This window comes from Camelina sativa, chromosome 7 (genome assembly GCF_030686135.1).
Source record: "Camelina sativa cultivar CO46 ecotype springtype chromosome 7, ASM3068613v1".
In the NCBI taxonomy this organism is placed as follows: Eukaryota; Viridiplantae; Streptophyta; class Magnoliopsida; order Brassicales; family Brassicaceae; genus Camelina; species Camelina sativa.
Window position 1 is genome coordinate 33,793,422 of NC_141886.1, and position 18,550 is coordinate 33,811,971.

Consider the following 18,550-nt stretch of genomic DNA (forward strand, 5'->3'; position numbering starts at 1 on the left):
CACAACTATTATAGTATTAGTATATTAATTGTCCAGAAGATTATTATAGTATTATAGTACTAATTCTTTTATGTCAAGCCTCAATGCCTCATCATTTTCTTCATTATAATTTCAAATTTTTAACAAAAGAAAAGCAGAGGACATGAGACTACAACTATTATAAGTATATTTAAAAGTTCTTCTTTTGGCATCATACTATTATAGTATTATTGTTAAGAAGATCGATAAGGAAAGAGCAATATTTATGCATTTGTGTTTTATTATCTATCTTGATAGAGAGGAGACAACACATATCTTTCTCGATATCGCTGGGGTCCATTCACTTATCATTCCAAAATACTCCAGTAGCAGCCAATTTTTAATCTTATTTTTGGGTTACCAATTGTAGTTTTTGTCTACTCTAAATTCTAAACGACGAGCCATACTTTTACCTCTTCTTTTAAAAATTTCAGCCTAGCACCGATTATGTCCCATAAAATTACTAGGCATATTCTCTCCACATCGATTAATGATTAATCCCGCTTAGCATCCATTATCCGATTATACCGTCTAATCCGATTAATTCTCGCATAATTTTGTATATACCGATTATTTTTGGAGTCAAATATAAATCAAATATATATTTCTGTTATTTAGACATTTAAATTAAGAGTTTATGATGTTTTACAATAACTAATGTACAAACTTGTAACTAAAATCATTATTTTTTTCTTAATATTATGTTTTTATGTTTTTACCATAATTTTAAAGACAATACTATAGCTTTATATTTTATTTAATATTTTCTTTTCACATAAACATAATTATACATATATTTAGTACTATATTTTTTTTTTAATTTACTATTAATTTAATAACATAACCCAAAAACTAGTCCCCGATTAATCTCCATTTAATTTCCGATTTTCTCGCTAGGCGTTAGTTTCACGCCGACCGCCCGACTAGCGCCTAGCGATTTCTAAAACAGGACTTTTACCATATGACTAATAATTACATCTTTCTATATTGTAAATTAAATCATTGGACGTAATATAAGTTCTTATTCTATATATGAATTGATGGGAGATAAGAGAATCTATGAATATGTAATTTTAATTTTGCTATTGTTTGTTTGTGGTGATATTATTTTGAAAAATAGTTGGCTATATATAGTTTGTTGTTTTATGTATGTGTACATTGTGCTTTATGTACGAGATTGTTATAGAGTCTATAGAAATTTCTTCTGGTTGATTTATTGGTTGAGTGTGAATATTGGTGAAGTCGACATGAAAAGGTGACAATTTGTGTAGCCAATTTTATTTGTTTCCGTCCGTACTTACCTAAATTCTAAGATCCAAGTCATCGTTGACGTAAAAGTTGGTTCTCTTTTAAATAGAAAAAGAAAATTATTACATCAAATCTGTGAATAATACATTGAATCTAGTATCGAGTCTATTTAAAAATTATAATTTCTACAAGATAGTAATCAAATCAAATTGACATTCCACAATATGTGATTTAATTTCTGGTTTGCTAAGAACTTGTTGGCAAGTGGGTTTTGCTAGTTTGTCTCTCCCTAGGCTCACGGGTTTCATCATTACACACCCTATTGGAACAAATTTAGTAGATTACTATAAATTTGTACTTCCAGTTATTATTATGAACTATATATACGACAAATAGTTAAATAATGGAATATATGAAGAAGTAGCAAAAAAAACAAAAACATTAAAGTTGAATTGTTTCCAATACAAAATACAAATGGTTTGAGGGGAAAGTAAATTTCGTTCATCATGTATCAATAACTTAGCTTTTGACATGTTGTAGACAAGGAAGAACCCTCCGAGGAATTGATCTCTCGTGCCAGCCTCATCTGGGGATCCTTTCAAGTTTCATCTTACGTACGGGAAATAGTTAGTGTTTATGATTTAGTACTTTACCTAGAAAAAGTATTTTAATGATGGGATGGGACGTGCCGATATGACTTCATGAGTATCATGATGTAAGCTCTATAAGTATGAATGTAGTTTGAAGATTAAGAGGGATCAAAAAAAGAAAAGGCGTTTTGAAAGACGAAACCGGCTACCATGACCATATAAGAATTCTAGTAGAATGGTATAACATAGTACTAGTTGGAAGAGATAACTTAAAGAGTATATATAAAATACTTGAATGGGTTTACATTCCTAAACCCAAAAAATCTGATCCCAAACCTGAATGGATACCCAAACGCCTAGTCCTACCGCATGACACGTTCATTTAAATTACAAATATTCCAAATTTCTAACTATCTAGTTTCAAATGACCGATATATGTTTGTTGATCTTGACTACTTTAAAAATACAGTCGTTTTGTACCTTTTTGTCTTTTTACGTACGAAGTAATTATTCGAAACTTTAAAATCCCACTTTCTTTTTCGTCTTATACATGACAGAAAAATGTTAGATTTTTTTTTTTTTTTTCCTTTTTCGAGCTCATTCGATTGACTGTATAAAAAGTTATAGCCGAAATTTCGATTTATTAGCATGGACTTTGATTCTTTGAACGAGCAGAAAACTTTGAAACAATTATTTTGTCAGCAACAAAAGAACAATAAAATCGATAATTGCTAATATTAAATTGTTATGGCTTTGTTGACTAAAAGTTAAAGAAAGAAAAGTGGTGTTGCATATGGCCGACACGGTCTCTCTTTTCTTCTTTGTTGGTTGTTCATATCTCATTATAACTTTTCCATGCAGTTAAATTAATCACTCATGAATTTTATTTAGTTTACTAATGGTTCGATCTTATTTTGGATTAATGATATCCAACCAATGCTCATTGATGTATTATATCATTCGGAACACCATAATGTTATCTTTTTCAAAAAAAAAAAGACCATAATGTTATGTAGTTTTGAGTGTAGATATGATATGATTTATAATTTGATTAAATCACACCAATATATATGTTCTAAAACCTGTTAGATGAGTCCTAGCGGATGGCACCTAATCATATACGCACACTTTTCTGTGTTCAAATTAGCTAAACATGTCAAATAATTTGGTGACCGACCAAAGAACCCAAAAACTATTCTATAAAATGGAAGATAGTTTTTGTTACAAGAAGTTAGTAATGTGATTCACTTTGTACACATATACAAGTAAGTTCTCGACCATATATTTAATGTGACTTGATTTTATATGTAACTAGAAGAAGGCATATGGAAGTTCATAACTGCAAGATACAGGAGAATTAAAAAGAATTATGGAAGTTCATAACTGCAAGATACAGGAGAATTAAAAAGAATTATGGGAGTTCATAACTGCAAGATACAGGAGAATTAAAAAGAATCAAGTTATAAATAAGTCAAGATGAACATAACTGTTGATATTTTAGCATTGCAATTCTTTAGGAAGTATTCGGAAGTTTGTCTGCTTTCCAACTTACGACTGCTTGGTCTATCACTTGATGATTCTATCCTATAGGTTTATGAGTGAACATATTGTAGTGCCTTGCAAGTCGATATTTGCTACCATTTTGGTTTAATAAAGAAACATAATTCAAATTTCGAGGAAAACAAATCAGAGTTTTGGTCAAAAATTGGGAAGAGAAGAATTAAATCAGATTTTAATTTCTCCTGTTATACATAGACGGTAAGAAAGAAGAACAAAACCAAGGAAAAAAAAAAAAAAAACTTGCTGTTTTTAAAAGACAACATTATTCTTCTTTTCTCGTCTTTGGTCTTAGAGGCTTCACAGGAACTAAATAGCTGAGAAGAAGCACAACGACAGGTATAACTGTTCCAATGTAATATACACTCTTGAAGGCAATGATTGTTTCGTGTAAGCTTAAAACCTGAAAGTTACACACAAAAGAATGAGAGAACTGTTGGAAAAAACTGAGGGAAGAGTTTTGTTTGGTTACCATGAATCCGACTGATGAGTAATTGAGAACCACTACTGTGTAGAGGAAATTGATGAGAACCAAAACGTTTCTCAGCGTTGCCATTTTCGGAGGGATTGCTTGTTGCCATCGGTAAATAGCTGTTCAAAGCAAAAGAAGAAGCTTTTTTAGATAACAAGCTACCGAACTGAACCAAAACAGAACTGAACATTAATGAAAGATGAAGGCAGAGAGTATCGTACCTTTCGAACCGTCGATCATCAATGCAGATTGCACAAAGAATATAATGTATCCAGGATACAGTCCCTGCAAAACGAACAAGTAGAGGTTTTGATTACTTTCTTTGGCACAAAAAGAATGGATCTTTATGAACAAAAAGAAAGAGCACTAACATGCCAGACAGCACTGACGGTTTGCGTAGCTAGCAACTGGAAGAAACCTGCTTTCTTCCCTGGTTTCACAATTCTCTCATATACATCTGCATCAAAAAGCACACAAACGGTTAAAAGGCTTATAATACACAAATATGACAATCTCTACGATCTCCTCATATGGCACTATTATTACTCACAGTGACGGAGCCACGTGCTGACTTGTATGTTCCAGTAAAGAGGAATCTGAACCGCACTCTTGGCAAGCTCAACCCCCAAAATATCAACATTCTTGGCACGGTCCCATTTCGCCTTTGTTTGCGTTTCATCAGCCCAACCACTGAAACCCAAACCGGAGATAATAATGGAAGCCTCTGAAATAGACCATATGAAGTAATACTTCCAACGAGCAGTGAAACCCGCCATGTATTGGTAACCAAATCTCTTCCAGAATCCCCATTCTTGGTACACTGGTTCTGTGAACCGGGTTAGCGGAAACTGAGGAACTAAGTAGAGATATAAAGCCATACAAATGGCAGCTTGAAATATAGCTCGAATCATTGCTCCATAAGGTGATGGTCGCTTCCCTTTTTCAGAAACAGCCCAAATCTGAAATCCACACACAAACAAACAGACTCGATTAATCAAGAACCGCACTTTTTCGATAAGGAATGAGAGAGAGAGAGAGAGAGAGAGAGAGAGAGAGAGAAAGAAAAAAAAGCTTACTCCTTTCCCTTCAGTCCATTCAAGATAATCTTTCATTTCGAAAACCGGGCCAGCGAAATGGCTTCCACAACAAAGGCAATAACCAAAGTACTCAATAAGAGAAGGCATCCCAATCAAACGGTTTTTCCTCTGAGCCTCACGTAGACCTTCTTCTTTCAACACTCCATCGTTGTAATTTATCGAACAAGAAATCACTTTCAGCGTTAACACCATCAAAGCTCCTAACATACACACATTCATCACAACCAAAACTTTCAGCTTCTAGTTTCCACCATTATTACAAAATCAAAGATTCCAAAAACTGTAATCAAAATCTGAATTGAATATGGTTCTTCCACAAAGATTCAAACTTTAAACAACACCCTAATAGTTTCACACTCAGCTAAAGAAACCTTCAAAACCTACAAAATTGGAATCAAATTGAGGAAAAAAGAGAGTTACCAGTAGAGTCAATTCCTCCTTCTTTCCAAGCATCTCCACTCATATAAAACACATGACTACATACATACATAAACTAAACTTACTTTATCATAAAAAGGAGCAAGATTTAGAAAACCAAAAGCTTTAAAGTTTCAAACTTTTTACCAGCCAATGAGATAAGTGAAACCGAGGAAGAAAGTGATGAATCCAGACAAGGGTCGATGAATCGCCATTGAAGCGTAACCAATCGTCATCGGGACAAGGAAGTGGAGATTCGAGGAGAAGCCAAAGGAGAGATAAGAGAGGAAAGCACCAGACGCAGCTGCGTAGATGTGTTTACCGAGTCGACTCGGTACGAATCGCCATAAGAAGGAGACTGGGATCGTCGCGACGAAACAGAGGAGGAAACGGAGGACTGCGACGGAGACGCCGATCGAGGCGGCCATGGAATCCATGTCGAGCGATCCCATGGTGAAGTGAAGATTTTGGATTTTGGTGTGTCAAACTCGGACTGAGCTATGACGAAGACGACGACGACGACGACGATGACGAGAACATATGAATCAAATCGAATCTTTTTTTGTAGTTCGTGTGGGGGTTTTGGTTTCGATCTTGTTGACGAAAAGGTATATGTGAAGTTACGATAATACCCTCGATGTTTTTTTTTCTTCATTCAATGTTTATAACTATAACAATGTTCTATTGTTCTTGGATATATCGAAAAACAAAAACACCTTATCTTGTAGGTCGATCTCATTTATGATCTTACCCACAATATACATTTTACAATTGAGAATTTTTGTGCTGAATAAACAAGTTTACAATGATTACAAATTGATAAAACTTATGTAGTTAAAAAAAGTTACAAGAAAATTGAGTAGTACTGTATTTATGTTTTATAATGTTTCAAAAAAAATATAATTATTCAGTTATCAAATAACATCAATTCTTTTTAGTTACCCATAATTCGAGCACCTCCATATTTAATAACTTTGGTTGTCTTTTTTTTTTTCTGGAATGACCAAATTGTCAATTTACATTTGAATTACAAGTGTTATAAGGAGTTGGTTATTTGAACTAATAACATGAATATTTTGTTGAAAAAAATAGACATTAAAATTTTAAAACTATAAAATATTATTTACAAATATTATAACCAATTAAATAAAGATTGGTTTATTTCTTATTGTTTTAGAAATGCCAAAGCTCAATATTTAGGAATTTTAATATTAGTTCATAATATAACTCAAATTCATGTTATTTTGATGAATATCTGTAAAATATTAAGACTACATGATTGAGTAAAATATTTTGTATAGAAAATTCATAATACATCTCAAATCATCACTAGAAATAATTTAAGCAAACATAAATTTACAATCTAATTATATCATAGTAGACCATATCTGTGTAATTAAATATTATTCTATATATATACATGTAGCATATCACCTAAAATCTTAAACTATAATTTGACATTTTACCTTGATAATTCTTATCTCCATCTACAAACTCACACACATCTCCCTATATAAACACACATAAACCAAGCAATCAAACATCAAACATTTACAATCCACACACAAAAATCTTGTACATGCAATTACTAAAGATAAGTCTTTAAGAAAAGAAAAAAGAAATGATGAATACGAAGAGTGTAGCCATGTTGATGATGGTGTTGATGGTACTATGTGAGTTTTCTGGCACATGTGCTCGTCATCATCATCATCATTCTCCTTCTCCATCTCCTTCACCAGATTCTGACTCCCCTTCTCCTTCTCCTTCACCAGATTCTGACTCTCCTTCTCCTTCACCCGATTCAGCCGGAAAAGAAACATATTGCGTACTTGGTTGTTCTATTCATCAATGCTTTCTCCTAGGCATAAACTCAAGTAAGTTGGTTACTCTTACATATTAATTATGGATTGATCAATGTGTATTAACTAACTTAATCATTTGAACAGTTTAAATGTTTGGCTCATACGTATGTTTTTGTGTTAAACCATTGATATTACAAGTTGTAGTTGTGAATCTAATAAAATATATTTTCAAACACGAAAATTGAATATTATTATATATTTCATATTAAAATTGGAAATTTGCTATGACAACAGACGACTGGGACAAGTTCGGCTCATGCATTAAAGAATGTTCGGAGCAATGCAAAAGGAACAACAAAAGCGATGATATATATGTCTAAATTACTAAAGAGCAAATGATTGTTTGCATGACTAAAATTACTAAAGTACTATCATTTCATAATGTTTTCGTGAGTGAGATGTATAATAAAAATATAAGGGATATATAATAATAAGTACTCCCTATGTCTATAAAAAATTGATGTTTAAAAAATTTTATTCATTTTAAGAAAACAATGATTATTGAGTTTAGATATATATTTTTCTTTGACTAAAGAGATATTATTTAATTTTAAACCAATAACAATTCAAAATTTTAAATATTTTCAATGATCACTTCTTGAAGTTTACAAAACATTGATTTTTGTGGGACAAAAAAATATTCCAAAACATCAATCTTTATAAGACAGATAGAGTAATAACTATTGATATATTCTTTATTAAACAAGAGCATCGTATAGATCTCAACAAATTTAATGTATCACCAAATAAGTTTAAAGTTTTGATTAATTTACTCTTTTTTTTTGAAAAACTAGAAAATGCAACAAAGAAGAATTCATATAATTAGTTATTAGAAAATGTAACGCAATGTTTTTTCTCTAGGTAGCTCCCAATTGTCACAAAAACCACGCCCACCTAACAAAATGTCCAAACATTGCGAGGCACGCACACCATAACGATCATGATCCAACAAAATAAATATATATGGTCCGCTTAAAAGTAAAACCAAGTTTCATCATTTTGTTAAAATCGCATAAACCAAGAGACAGTTGAGAGCTCTGCTAAAAACTGTTTATTAAAATGTTGCGTGTACGTACAAAGATTTGTGTGAATTCTTTTTCACAGTTTTTATTTTTAAACAGCATTATTTTTTTTTCGTCGAAAATATATAATGCAAATGGTATAGTTATTAAAGGAAATAAAGATTAACAAATGTTACTGGAATAAATTGACAGTAATAATGGTTTTCATTCCTCTTCAATTTGTTTTTTTTTTTTTTTTTTTTTTTTTTTTTTTGTTAAAGGGTATTTCCTCTTCAATTTGTTCATCTCTTTTTTTTAGTTGAGCTAATTGTTTTATATATATGTTTAGTGGGGAAAATTAGAATAGGGTGGAATGGGATGAATTTTTTTTTTCATTCATTTTTCTCAATAAAAAAATTAATTAAAAGAAGGGTTTTTTTTTTTTCTTTTTTCTTATTTGGTGTTTAAAGATTGTTAGTCTTTGGTATTTTTTCTAGAAAAAAGGAAATTCAATCAATGGATGAGAGGTTTAATGTCTGCATGACTAAATATAAGATGCCATATGAATTTTTCTCCATTCTTAGTTACAAAATAGTAAATAGTAAATAGTCTTGATCCTAAATAGTAAATAGTCTCATCCTCACTGCGTATATATAAATCAATCTTTCTCTTCTTCTTTTTTTTTTTTTTTTTTTTTGGTTTTACCATAATCAAATCTTTCTCTTTAACCCAGCTTCTTAATTAACTCTTAAGTCTCTGAGGAAAAAAAAAATGATGAACACAAAGAGTGTAGCCATGTTAATGATGGTGATGATGGTACTAATGGGAATGGAGAACATTCTGGTTCACGCAAATCATCATCATCATCACTCTCCTTCTCCTTCACTAGATTTTGATGTTTATTCAAAGTCTCCTTCTCCTTCACCAGATTCTGATGTTTATTCAGTATCTCATGCAGCTTCACCAAAGCGAACCACAGAAGAAGCATTTTGTATTCTTGATTGTATGATTTATCAGTGCCACCGTGACAAAAACTTAAGTAAGTAAATATTACTTAATTATGGATTGATCTATGTGTATAAACTAGCTTACTCCTTTTCTTGAACGGTTTAAATGTCTAGCTCATACGTTGTGGTTGTGAATCTAATAAATTATCTTTTCAAACACGAAAACTTAATATATATATATATATATATATATACGTAATATTTATCTATTCAATATTTAACTAAACCCATCATTTTTTGAATCTAACGATTATTTTTTTTTTGGGAATTTTGCGATGACAACAGAGGATCGGTACAAGTTAGGCTCATGCTTGAACGATTGTGTGAACAGTGAGACATGCAAAAGGAAGAACACAAGCAATGATGTGCATGCCTAAATAACTAATTAGGCCATCCACAATGGAGAGTCTCTCCACCGTCTCTTAAAAAATAAAATTATTATTTTAATATTTAATTAATTTTTATTTGTTATTTGTTATTAATTAATAAGAAGCTGACAAATTTAAAAAAATTCGAAAACATCTCTAGTTTGAAGAGTTTGAACGACAGTCTCTTTCCTTCTTTTTTTATATTGTATTATTGGTTTTTAATAAGAGTTTCTGGTTAAGAGACCACCGTTGTGGGTGCTCTTAAAAAGCAAATGAGTGTTTGGCTCTTAGTACTGTATGTTTTGATTTTGTTAATTAATTTCTCATCAGATGTATCTTCTCATAATGTTTTTTGTGAGATGTAATAAATATATGAGATTTAATAAACATTGATATTTTCTTTAAACAATAGAACACATCGTAGATCTCACAAATTTAGTGTATCACTACATAAATTATAAAGTTTTCGATTAATTTACTATACAAAAAACTAGAAAACGCAACAAAGTACGTAGAAAATATTTATTGGAAAACGTATAATGCAATGATTTTGGTACCAAAACCACCTCGCTAAACAAAATGTTGTAGGCGAAACCGTAAATATATATATATATATATATATATTGTGACTTGCCACTACAAGAAAACATGCCATTTGCCATTCCTACTATAGTCGCTTTTTAGTCGCAAATAAGGGTTTTGCGATTACTTCGCGACTCTTTTTGATGGTCGCAAAAAAACGGTCGCAAAATATGTTGGTCGCAACATGGTCGTTTATTTGCGACGGATTACAGACTCTTTTTTATAGTCGTATATTTGCGACGATACTGTGACTATAATTGGTAGTTGTACATTTCCGACTAAACTGCAACGAAGTCTACTTAGGGACAGTTTTGTGACTACATATAACAGTCGTATGTTTACGACCGTATTGCGATTAACGGTAGAGTCTGGGTTTAGCGATGGATTAAGGACGACCTATTAGTCCCAAAAGGGTTGCAAAGTCTGTTTTAGTTTAGTAGCAGTTGAGTCGCAAATTAGTCGTTTATTATTGCGACTATGTTAAGACTGTTTTTGTAGTCGCTAAGGAGTTCGTTTTTAGTAACTATTCTGCCACTATTTTGTGAATTGGTTTAGTCACAAAATAGTCACATTTTGTGAATTGGGTTAGTCACAAAATAGTCACATTATTTGAATTCGTTTAGTCACAAAATAATTACATTATTTGAATTGGTATAGTCACAAAAGAGTCACATTTATTAATTGGTTTAGTCACAAATCAGAAACGTTTTAGCAATCCTAATTGTGATTAATTTGGAAATTTCAAATGCTAATAATCAAAAGGAATGATGATTGAAACTACCACACAAGCAAACTTATAATCCAAAACAAAAAGATCATCCTAAACATCCAAGAAACAATATTCAAAGCAAGTTCATACATAAAGAAAAGGGGAATTAGAAGTTTAGTTGGAAGAAGTATTAGAGGTAGGGGTTTGTGCAGCTGGACTAGAGGGTGGTGTGGTGCCTCCATCGATGAGTTGTGCAGTGGTTGTAGGCGCGATAGCTAGTTGGGTGGCTGCAGGAGGAGGAACCGTAAAAGCTGAGTATTCAGGAATTTTTTCAGAGATGAAGAGGACAAGCTTGTTGATCACAGCTTGAGACTCTCGGTGTTCCTGATCACGTCGTGCATTCTCAGACTCATGTTCAGATATCTTGCGCCGAAGTTGATCTTGAAGCTCCGCAAGAGTTGCTGCAGAAGAGCTCGCATAGCTCTCTTTCCTTTTTCTTTTCCTTAGTGTCTCAACAAGTGATCCAAGGCCAAATGGGTTACCTCTGTTATCTGTTTGAGTACACTAAACCAAAAGATAAACATTCGCTAATCAGCACAAACCAGATAACCAAATGCAGAATCAACATCAAATATTCTAGGTTCCTAAGCATAGCTCATTAAACAAATTTAAGAAAACCAGGAGACTGTTAATCTAAGAATAAACATCAATCATCATTCACATTAAGAAACCAAAATTGACAAAGAAAAATCACACACAAAAGACAAACGAATTACCTCAAGGAAGATCTCATTTCTTTCTTCAAGGGAAAGAGTTCGATGTGTTGAACTCTCTGAACCATCTGGACCATCATTGTCCGTGTCAGTTTGTCTGTCTTCTATGGTCTTCTCATAGGTCTCAGCAACTTGTTTGGCTTTTTGATCCACAAATGATCCATCTGGCCGAGTGTGTGTTTTAAGAAACACTTCGACCAGTGATACAGGACGCCCCAGCTCTTCCTCCTACAATGATAGTGAAACACATTAAATTATGAAAATTTTAGAAAAACATTAGGAGCTTAAGTGGCCGTGAGAGCATTAAATTATGAAAACATTAGAAAAACTTTGAGGTGAAGTGGATGGAAAGAGAAGTGTTACCATTTCTTGATGAATTTGTACATATGATTTCTGACCAGCTAAGTGTTTGTGCACTCCAAGGCCTCCACGGTCCGAGTTTCTGCAATGAGAAGCATTCTCACTCCTCTCCATGGCATCAGGAGTGTTCCAATATTCGCACATAATAGGCCATACTTTATCACCAATCCATGGTGGTTGTACACCACTCCTCCTAACTTGACTGACAATGCCTTTCATCCTGCTCTTTGCTATCTTCAAGAAACCTTCTTTAACAAGCTCAGTAATCCCGATATCCCAATTATACTTCCGCTACAATAACACAAAACATTTAAGTTAGCAAATTGACCAATTCATTTATATAGAGTTAAGTGTTTAAAGCATTGTCAAAACTATAATTTGACTTACCGCAAATGTCCTGAAGTATCGCTCTTGAATGTGTTGTGGAGTAACCTTCCAACTGTAGTAAGACCCATCAAACTTTCTCCTTAAGATTCCAGCAATGACTCGAGAAAGCTTTCCTTTGTGCCGGTTAAACCTGTTACATTAACTGAGTAAGTCTACTTGAAAATATGAACCAATAACCTATTGAAACTATTGAATATCTAATAACAACCGTTTACTGAACATCAAACAACAACAAACAACAAACAACCGATTAGTGAACCTATTACCGCAAGAGGAGAGAGTGTTACCGAGTATACTTAAATATCAAACTATTGAACACATTCATGTTTTTAAGATTCTATGTGACATACCGAGTATACTTAAAGAAAAATTACAAGAGGAGAGAGTTTTTATACCATAGAGTTTCGACTCCAGGGATAGGATGCTGAGACAGGAGTGGTAGATGTTCTCGGCCTGGAAGAGCTAGCAAACCATCTAACAGATCTTGGTAGTGATCGACATTTTGATTAGGGTTTTGTTCTTCCTCGTTTGCTTCGTCGCCGTTATCTCCCTCTGGAACAAGCTCGGGTTGCGGTTGAGGGTGAGGAACAGGAAGAGGCGCTTGTTGAGGAATCGGAGGCGGTTGAGGGTGAGGAACAGGAAGAGGCGCTTGTTGAGGAATCAGAGGCGGTGTAAGTATCCTCCGCGGTGGATGACTACTCGACGGTTGATTTGTCCTCGACGGTGGATGACTACTCGACGGTTGGTTTGTCCTCGACGGTGGATGACTACTCGACGGTTGGTTTGTCCTCGACGGTTGATTTGTCCTCGACGGTGGATCTGTAGTCGGCAATGGACTACTTATTGGCGCTGGATTTGTCGGGGGAAACTGTGAAGGACGGCTTTGATGTGAATGGGTTGCAGACTGTGTCGCAGAGTCTGTGCGTTCAGAAGGGTTCGACGAATGAGAAGAGGATCTGCTAGAATTGAAGATTCGGACACCGTTGGTGGTTCTGCCACCGCGACCTCTGGAAGCAACCTTGGTCTTAGGAGGCATCAGATCGACGATTGAGAGAGAGAGAGAGAAGAAGAAAAAGATTTAAAGAGAAAGTGATAGAGGATTGAGAGATTGAGAGAGAAGGAGAGATCGAATTGTGACATACTACACAAGGGCAGTAAAACCTACCTCTGATATTTTGTGCATGGCTACAGGCAAAATCGATGAACTCTTCCACACCCGCCGAATAATCCGATGAGATATGATTAGTGAACGGATTGATCTGATTGTACATCCATGCTCTTGAAGGATTGTTCCACATTATTATTTTTTTTTTTTTCTCTCTTTTTTTTTTTCTTCCTCTCGATTTTTTTTTTCTCTTTCTCACGTTTTTTTTTGTTTCTTTCTCCCGTTTTTTTGTTTCTTAAATGAAAGAAGAAGTGGTGGCATATATATAAGAGAAATTTTGCCACTGTTTTGCGACTATTATAGAAAGAGTCACAAAATTTCAGTTCACCTAACACTCTTTAAGCACATTTTTTGCCGACATGGTGCGACTCTTTTGCGACTGTTTTCAATGTAGTCGCAAAGGTTGAGTACAATATCTTCCACATTCTCAACGTTTTTTGCCGACATGCAGCGACGACTTTGCTACTAAATGATACTCCAAAAAGTCGTTGCAAATAAGTCTCTATTTTGCGACTTATTTGCGACGGCTCTCACGTACCAAAATTGCAGTTGCAAAGTAGTCACAAAATGCATCTTGTTTTGCGACGAAATAATATCAGTTACAAAAGAGTATATATTCGGTCGCAAAGGTGAGACGTTTTTGTGACTTTATTGTTTCGTCGTAAATTTGCGACGGTTTTACTTCCGTATTTTGTATGGTCGTTAATCGATATTAAAATAGTCGCAAAACCGTCGCAAATATTTGCGACTAAACAACCAGTCACAAACAGTCGTCGCAAATGGCATGTTTTCTTGTAGTGTGCAAGACACACACCATAGCGATCAATCCAACAAAATGTTTTGTGTTTTCCAAGTTTTTTGAAAACCTTGAGAGCATATCATTCACGCATCTGATCCGTTAAAAACTATCAGTGTTTGAGATATGCCGAACACAACATTACGCTTGTATAGTTTCTTTTTTCCGATACATATATATATAACCAACCTAGAAATTAGTTTTTGACCCCAAAAAAACAAACCTAGAAATTAGATACATTTTTTTTGGGTGTTTAAATATTGTTAGCCTTTAACATTTTATAAAAATAAAGAAACTCAATCAATGGATAAGGTTTAATGTCTGCAGCATGGCTAAATATAAGATGCCGTTTGAATTTTTCTCCATTCTTGGTTACAAAGATCCTAAATAGTCTCATCCTCACTTTGTATATAAATCAATCTTTCTCTTCTTTTTTTTTTGGTTTTACTATAATCAAAATCTTTCTCTCGAAGCAATTCTCAAGTCTGATCAGCAAATTAATTTTCACCGAGATGGCTTTCAGAATTACCGTAAGTTTTGTTTTCTTGACCATTCTAGAATGTAGTTAAATGTTAGTTATATTTACATTTTGAACACGTCTATTATTGTTTTTGTATTTTTAGAGCCAAATGCGACCGGTCGGAAACCAAATTGGTGGCCCTCGTCGTTTCGCAACCACAGTCGCCGATGGCGCCAAACAAACATATAACAAGTAAATAAGAAATACTAAATATATTGTTTCAGTTTCAGTATTTACATTTGTCTCGTATAGAGTATGTAATAAAAGGTTGACTCCATAACCGTTTTTAGTTTGATCAGTATGGAGTGTTTTTTTTGTTTCAATATAGGTTCTCTGTAACGGGAGATTTTGCACCAGTGGCTATAATAGGAGGTTTTGTTGGTTTAACGGTGCTAATGGCCGGACATAGCCTGAAGCAGCAGCTTGTGCATGCTCCGGCAATCAGTACAAGAAAGAACAGAAGAGCGGCTGTAGCTGAGGTCGATGATCCAGAGAATTGTGTTTCCTCCGCTGACAAATTCATCAACAAGTCTTGGCTACGTAAAGTAGGTCAGATTCAAGATAAGTCTAAAGCAATCTTATCTGATCCCACCCGACCTAACCCATACACCACGTATGTTCTAGACATCACCTCTCTTCAATTTTTTTCTTTTCTTTCTATAACTATATATCATATAATTGCATAGATCACATATAACTAGTTTTGTAAAAACTCACTAGAAAAACTCAAATCTGTCTTTTGTTAATGTGTGCAAAGGCCTCGAAATGCAGAGACCTTGAACTCCGTTGGCGTGGCTCCAAAGGGAATCTGAAAACTTTCTTAAGAGTTCGAACAAGATTTTTTTTTTTTTTTTTGCTTTCGAATAAAAAGTCTCATTTATGTTTTCTAATTTCTTTGTTTCTAATTAAACTGTACTGTACATATAAAATAATATCTTTGAGCTTGTTTCAAATAAAGTTGCTTTCTTTTTCTTCCTAGTTCTTTCTCCTTTTTTACTTATATCAGACGTCTTTTGAAGTTTAAAATCCTATTGAATACTTGCATTACTGACGTTGTGGTTGCAACCTATCAAGGACTTGACAAAGAGTAGTACCAGTCCTGTCCATGAAGCAGCTTACAAACAACTTTCACAATAAAACGTACACTCACCTAACTGCATCGAAAAGTAATCCCCAAGAAAAGTAATACAAAGAGTCGATTACAGATGCTTGAAAGGAAAGATGGTTCATCTTTGTGGTTGCAACCTATCAAGAACTTGTTTCTACTTTGCCCCTTCTCTAGAGGAAGATGAAACTGATTTAGGAAAGCATATCGAGAAAGCTTTTGTCCAATCTCCCTTCATGCAACATATTGGCCACCAAGCCAATGGTTGAAGCATCTCCAGCAAACCCCCGACTCCTCATTTCTTTAATGAGTTCTACTGAGGCAGCTTTGTCGCAATCTCTAAGGCGCACCCTGGTCAGTGTATTATACGTACCGCTATCTGGAAGAGGCCCATTATCTTTCATTTTTCTAAACAAGGTATCTGCTTCCTGTAGTAAGTGTTTACTACACAAGCCTGCGATCATGGTATTGTAGGTTACAACATTAGGTTTCACTCCTTTGAGGCTGAGGCTACAAAATAAATCCCACGCTTCTCCCACCCTATCAGCCTTGCACATCCCATCAATCATAGTAGTATATGTAAAAATATCAAGTTCCAGTTCACTCTTTTGCATATACTCAAAGATCACCAAGGCCTTCTCTAGCTTCCCGTTTTTACAAAGTCCATCTAACAAAATGTTGTAAGTCACGATACTGGGAGGCACACCATCAAATTCCATCTTTTTGAATACCATTTGGGCATGCTCACAATCATCAGCTTGGAAAAATCCTTGGATAAGAGTATTGTAAGTGAATGTGTCTCCAACCAATCCTCTTTGAGACATCTGGCGGAAGAATTCCATACCTTCTTCTACTTTCTTAGACTTACAAAATCCTTTTATAAGAGTATTATATGTCACTATGTCTGGGAGACAATGCTTGCTAACCATGAACTCAAACATCTGTTTGGCCTCGTCTAGACGATCGTGCATACAAAACCCATTGATCAATGAACTATAAGTAATGGTATCAGGGGGTATAGACCTTCTGATCATCTCCTCGTACAATTTCTCAGCTTCTAGAAGCTTCCCCTCCTTCACAAACACATCGATCAATGCACTGAACGTAACTACATTGGGGTTGATTTTCTTTTCAATCATATCTCTAAGTAGTTGAGAGGCATCAGTCCATCTTCCGTAATTACAAAGGCAACTAATGAGGCAGTTGTAGGTAACAACATTGGCTCTAATTCCTTTGTTCTCCATTTCGTTGAATAGGTCAAGCGCATCATTCACATGCTTGTATTTTCAAAGAGCATCGATGACTGTGTTGTAGATTACAACACCAGCCTCTAATTTTCCTTTCTCCATCTTCTTGAGAATACTTAAAGCCAAATCAATGTCACCTCTCTTACATACTCCATTTACCACCACACCGTAAGTAACCAGATCTGGTTGACAACCTTTCTCAGCCATCCGCTCAACTAAAGCCACAGCTTCGGAAGCTTCGTTGTGGAGAAAAAGACCATGAATCAGAGTGTTAAATGTAACCGTATTGGGTTGATATCCCATTTCCACCATCTGATCAACCAAAGCAACTGCCTCTGAAATCCTCATACTGTGGCAGCAGTATCCATTGAGAAGCGAAGAAAGCGTGACAATGCTAGGCTCATAGCCGAGTTTCATCATCTTCCCCAAAATAGCTAAAGCAAGAGAGACTTGAGAGCGTCGACAAAAACAGTTAATCAAAATGCTGTAAGTATAGTGATTATGAGAAATCCCCAACTTGTGCATCTGCTCGCCCAAGGAGATGACAACATCAAACTTCTTCATTTTGGCAATGGTACTCAACAATTTACTGAAATCAATAATTGAAGGCAAAGGACGACACTGAACCATATCACCGAACAAACCAATCGCATCGTCTAACTTCAAATCCTGTAATTTCCCATTTCGTCTACTCAGTTTCTCTCTGTAATCAGAAAAAGATCGTCTCCAACAAAGAGCAGGAACGCTTCCAGGATTACCTCTGGCCAGTTGGAAATATCTCTTCCCCGTCGCAATCGATCTCCTCATATCCTCTTGATTGCTTCGAAATGGCTTTTCCCAGTACTGTGTATTATTCACTGATCAATCCAGCAGCGACATGGTTCAATCGAATAAACCCTAATGTAATCGAGAGCAGGCGGTTCAATGTTGATTCCGTTACAGCTGGTTTTCTTTAACCGGTCCTTGCTTTTATTTTATTTTATTTTTAGTCGTCTCTAAGCCAAATTCTTCTTTTGATAATTTTATACAGCCTTTGAAATTCCAATTTATCATTTTTTTTTATTTTACTCTGATTTCCAATTTCCAAATTATATAAAGATTCTGCGAAATTTCTAATTGAATCACTAAACCGGACAATGAATGAAGTCCTTGGTTAGTAGTGACTAGTGAGTGACTCTAGTGTCACCATTAGGCACCCAACGCAGCGTTTTCATTACCACAACTTCATCATATCTGAACATGAAAAGCCTTTATAATTTGCATGAGCTC

General features: G+C 34.6%; 2 protein-coding genes, 2 long non-coding RNA genes and 1 pseudogene across 5 annotated transcripts; 3 read left to right on the forward strand and 2 right to left on the reverse strand.

Annotated features, from left to right (window-relative positions):
* Positions 1 to 3,548: 3,548 nt before the first annotated feature.
* On the reverse strand, positions 3,549 to 6,247 carry LOC104703918 (lysophospholipid acyltransferase 2). The gene is made up of 8 exons (XM_010420010.3): positions 5,547 to 6,247; positions 5,403 to 5,458; positions 4,962 to 5,182; positions 4,436 to 4,844; positions 4,257 to 4,342; positions 4,107 to 4,170; positions 3,886 to 4,004; positions 3,549 to 3,816 (listed from the first exon to the last, which is right to left on the reverse strand). The coding sequence occupies exons 1-8, from the start codon at positions 5,849 to 5,851 to the stop codon at positions 3,679 to 3,681; spliced, it is 1,398 nt and encodes a 465-aa protein (XP_010418312.1). The 5' UTR covers positions 5,852 to 6,247; the 3' UTR covers positions 3,549 to 3,678.
* A 458-nt stretch (positions 6,248 to 6,705) lies between these two features.
* LOC104703919 (uncharacterized) lies at positions 6,706 to 7,658 on the forward strand. Its single transcript, XR_015560811.1, has 2 exons — positions 6,706 to 7,273; positions 7,496 to 7,658. It is a non-coding gene; the product is annotated as an uncharacterized LOC104703919 (long non-coding RNA).
* Positions 7,659 to 8,938: 1,280 nt separating this feature from the next.
* On the forward strand, positions 8,939 to 10,024 carry LOC104703920 (uncharacterized). The gene is made up of 2 exons (XR_015560963.1): positions 8,939 to 9,301; positions 9,555 to 10,024. It is a non-coding gene; the product is annotated as an uncharacterized LOC104703920 (long non-coding RNA).
* Positions 10,025 to 14,789: 4,765 nt separating this feature from the next.
* LOC104703921 (uncharacterized) lies at positions 14,790 to 15,907 on the forward strand. The gene is made up of 4 exons (XM_010420013.2): positions 14,790 to 14,939; positions 15,033 to 15,121; positions 15,258 to 15,542; positions 15,687 to 15,907. The coding sequence occupies exons 1-4, from the start codon at positions 14,922 to 14,924 to the stop codon at positions 15,739 to 15,741; spliced, it is 447 nt and encodes a 148-aa protein (XP_010418315.1). The 5' UTR covers positions 14,790 to 14,921; the 3' UTR covers positions 15,742 to 15,907.
* A 33-nt stretch (positions 15,908 to 15,940) lies between these two features.
* LOC104703922 (uncharacterized) lies at positions 15,941 to 17,926 on the reverse strand (annotated as a pseudogene). The gene has a single exon (XR_015561494.1). The product of XR_015561494.1 is annotated as an uncharacterized LOC104703922 (transcript).
* Between the last annotated feature and the right edge of the window lie 624 nt (positions 17,927 to 18,550).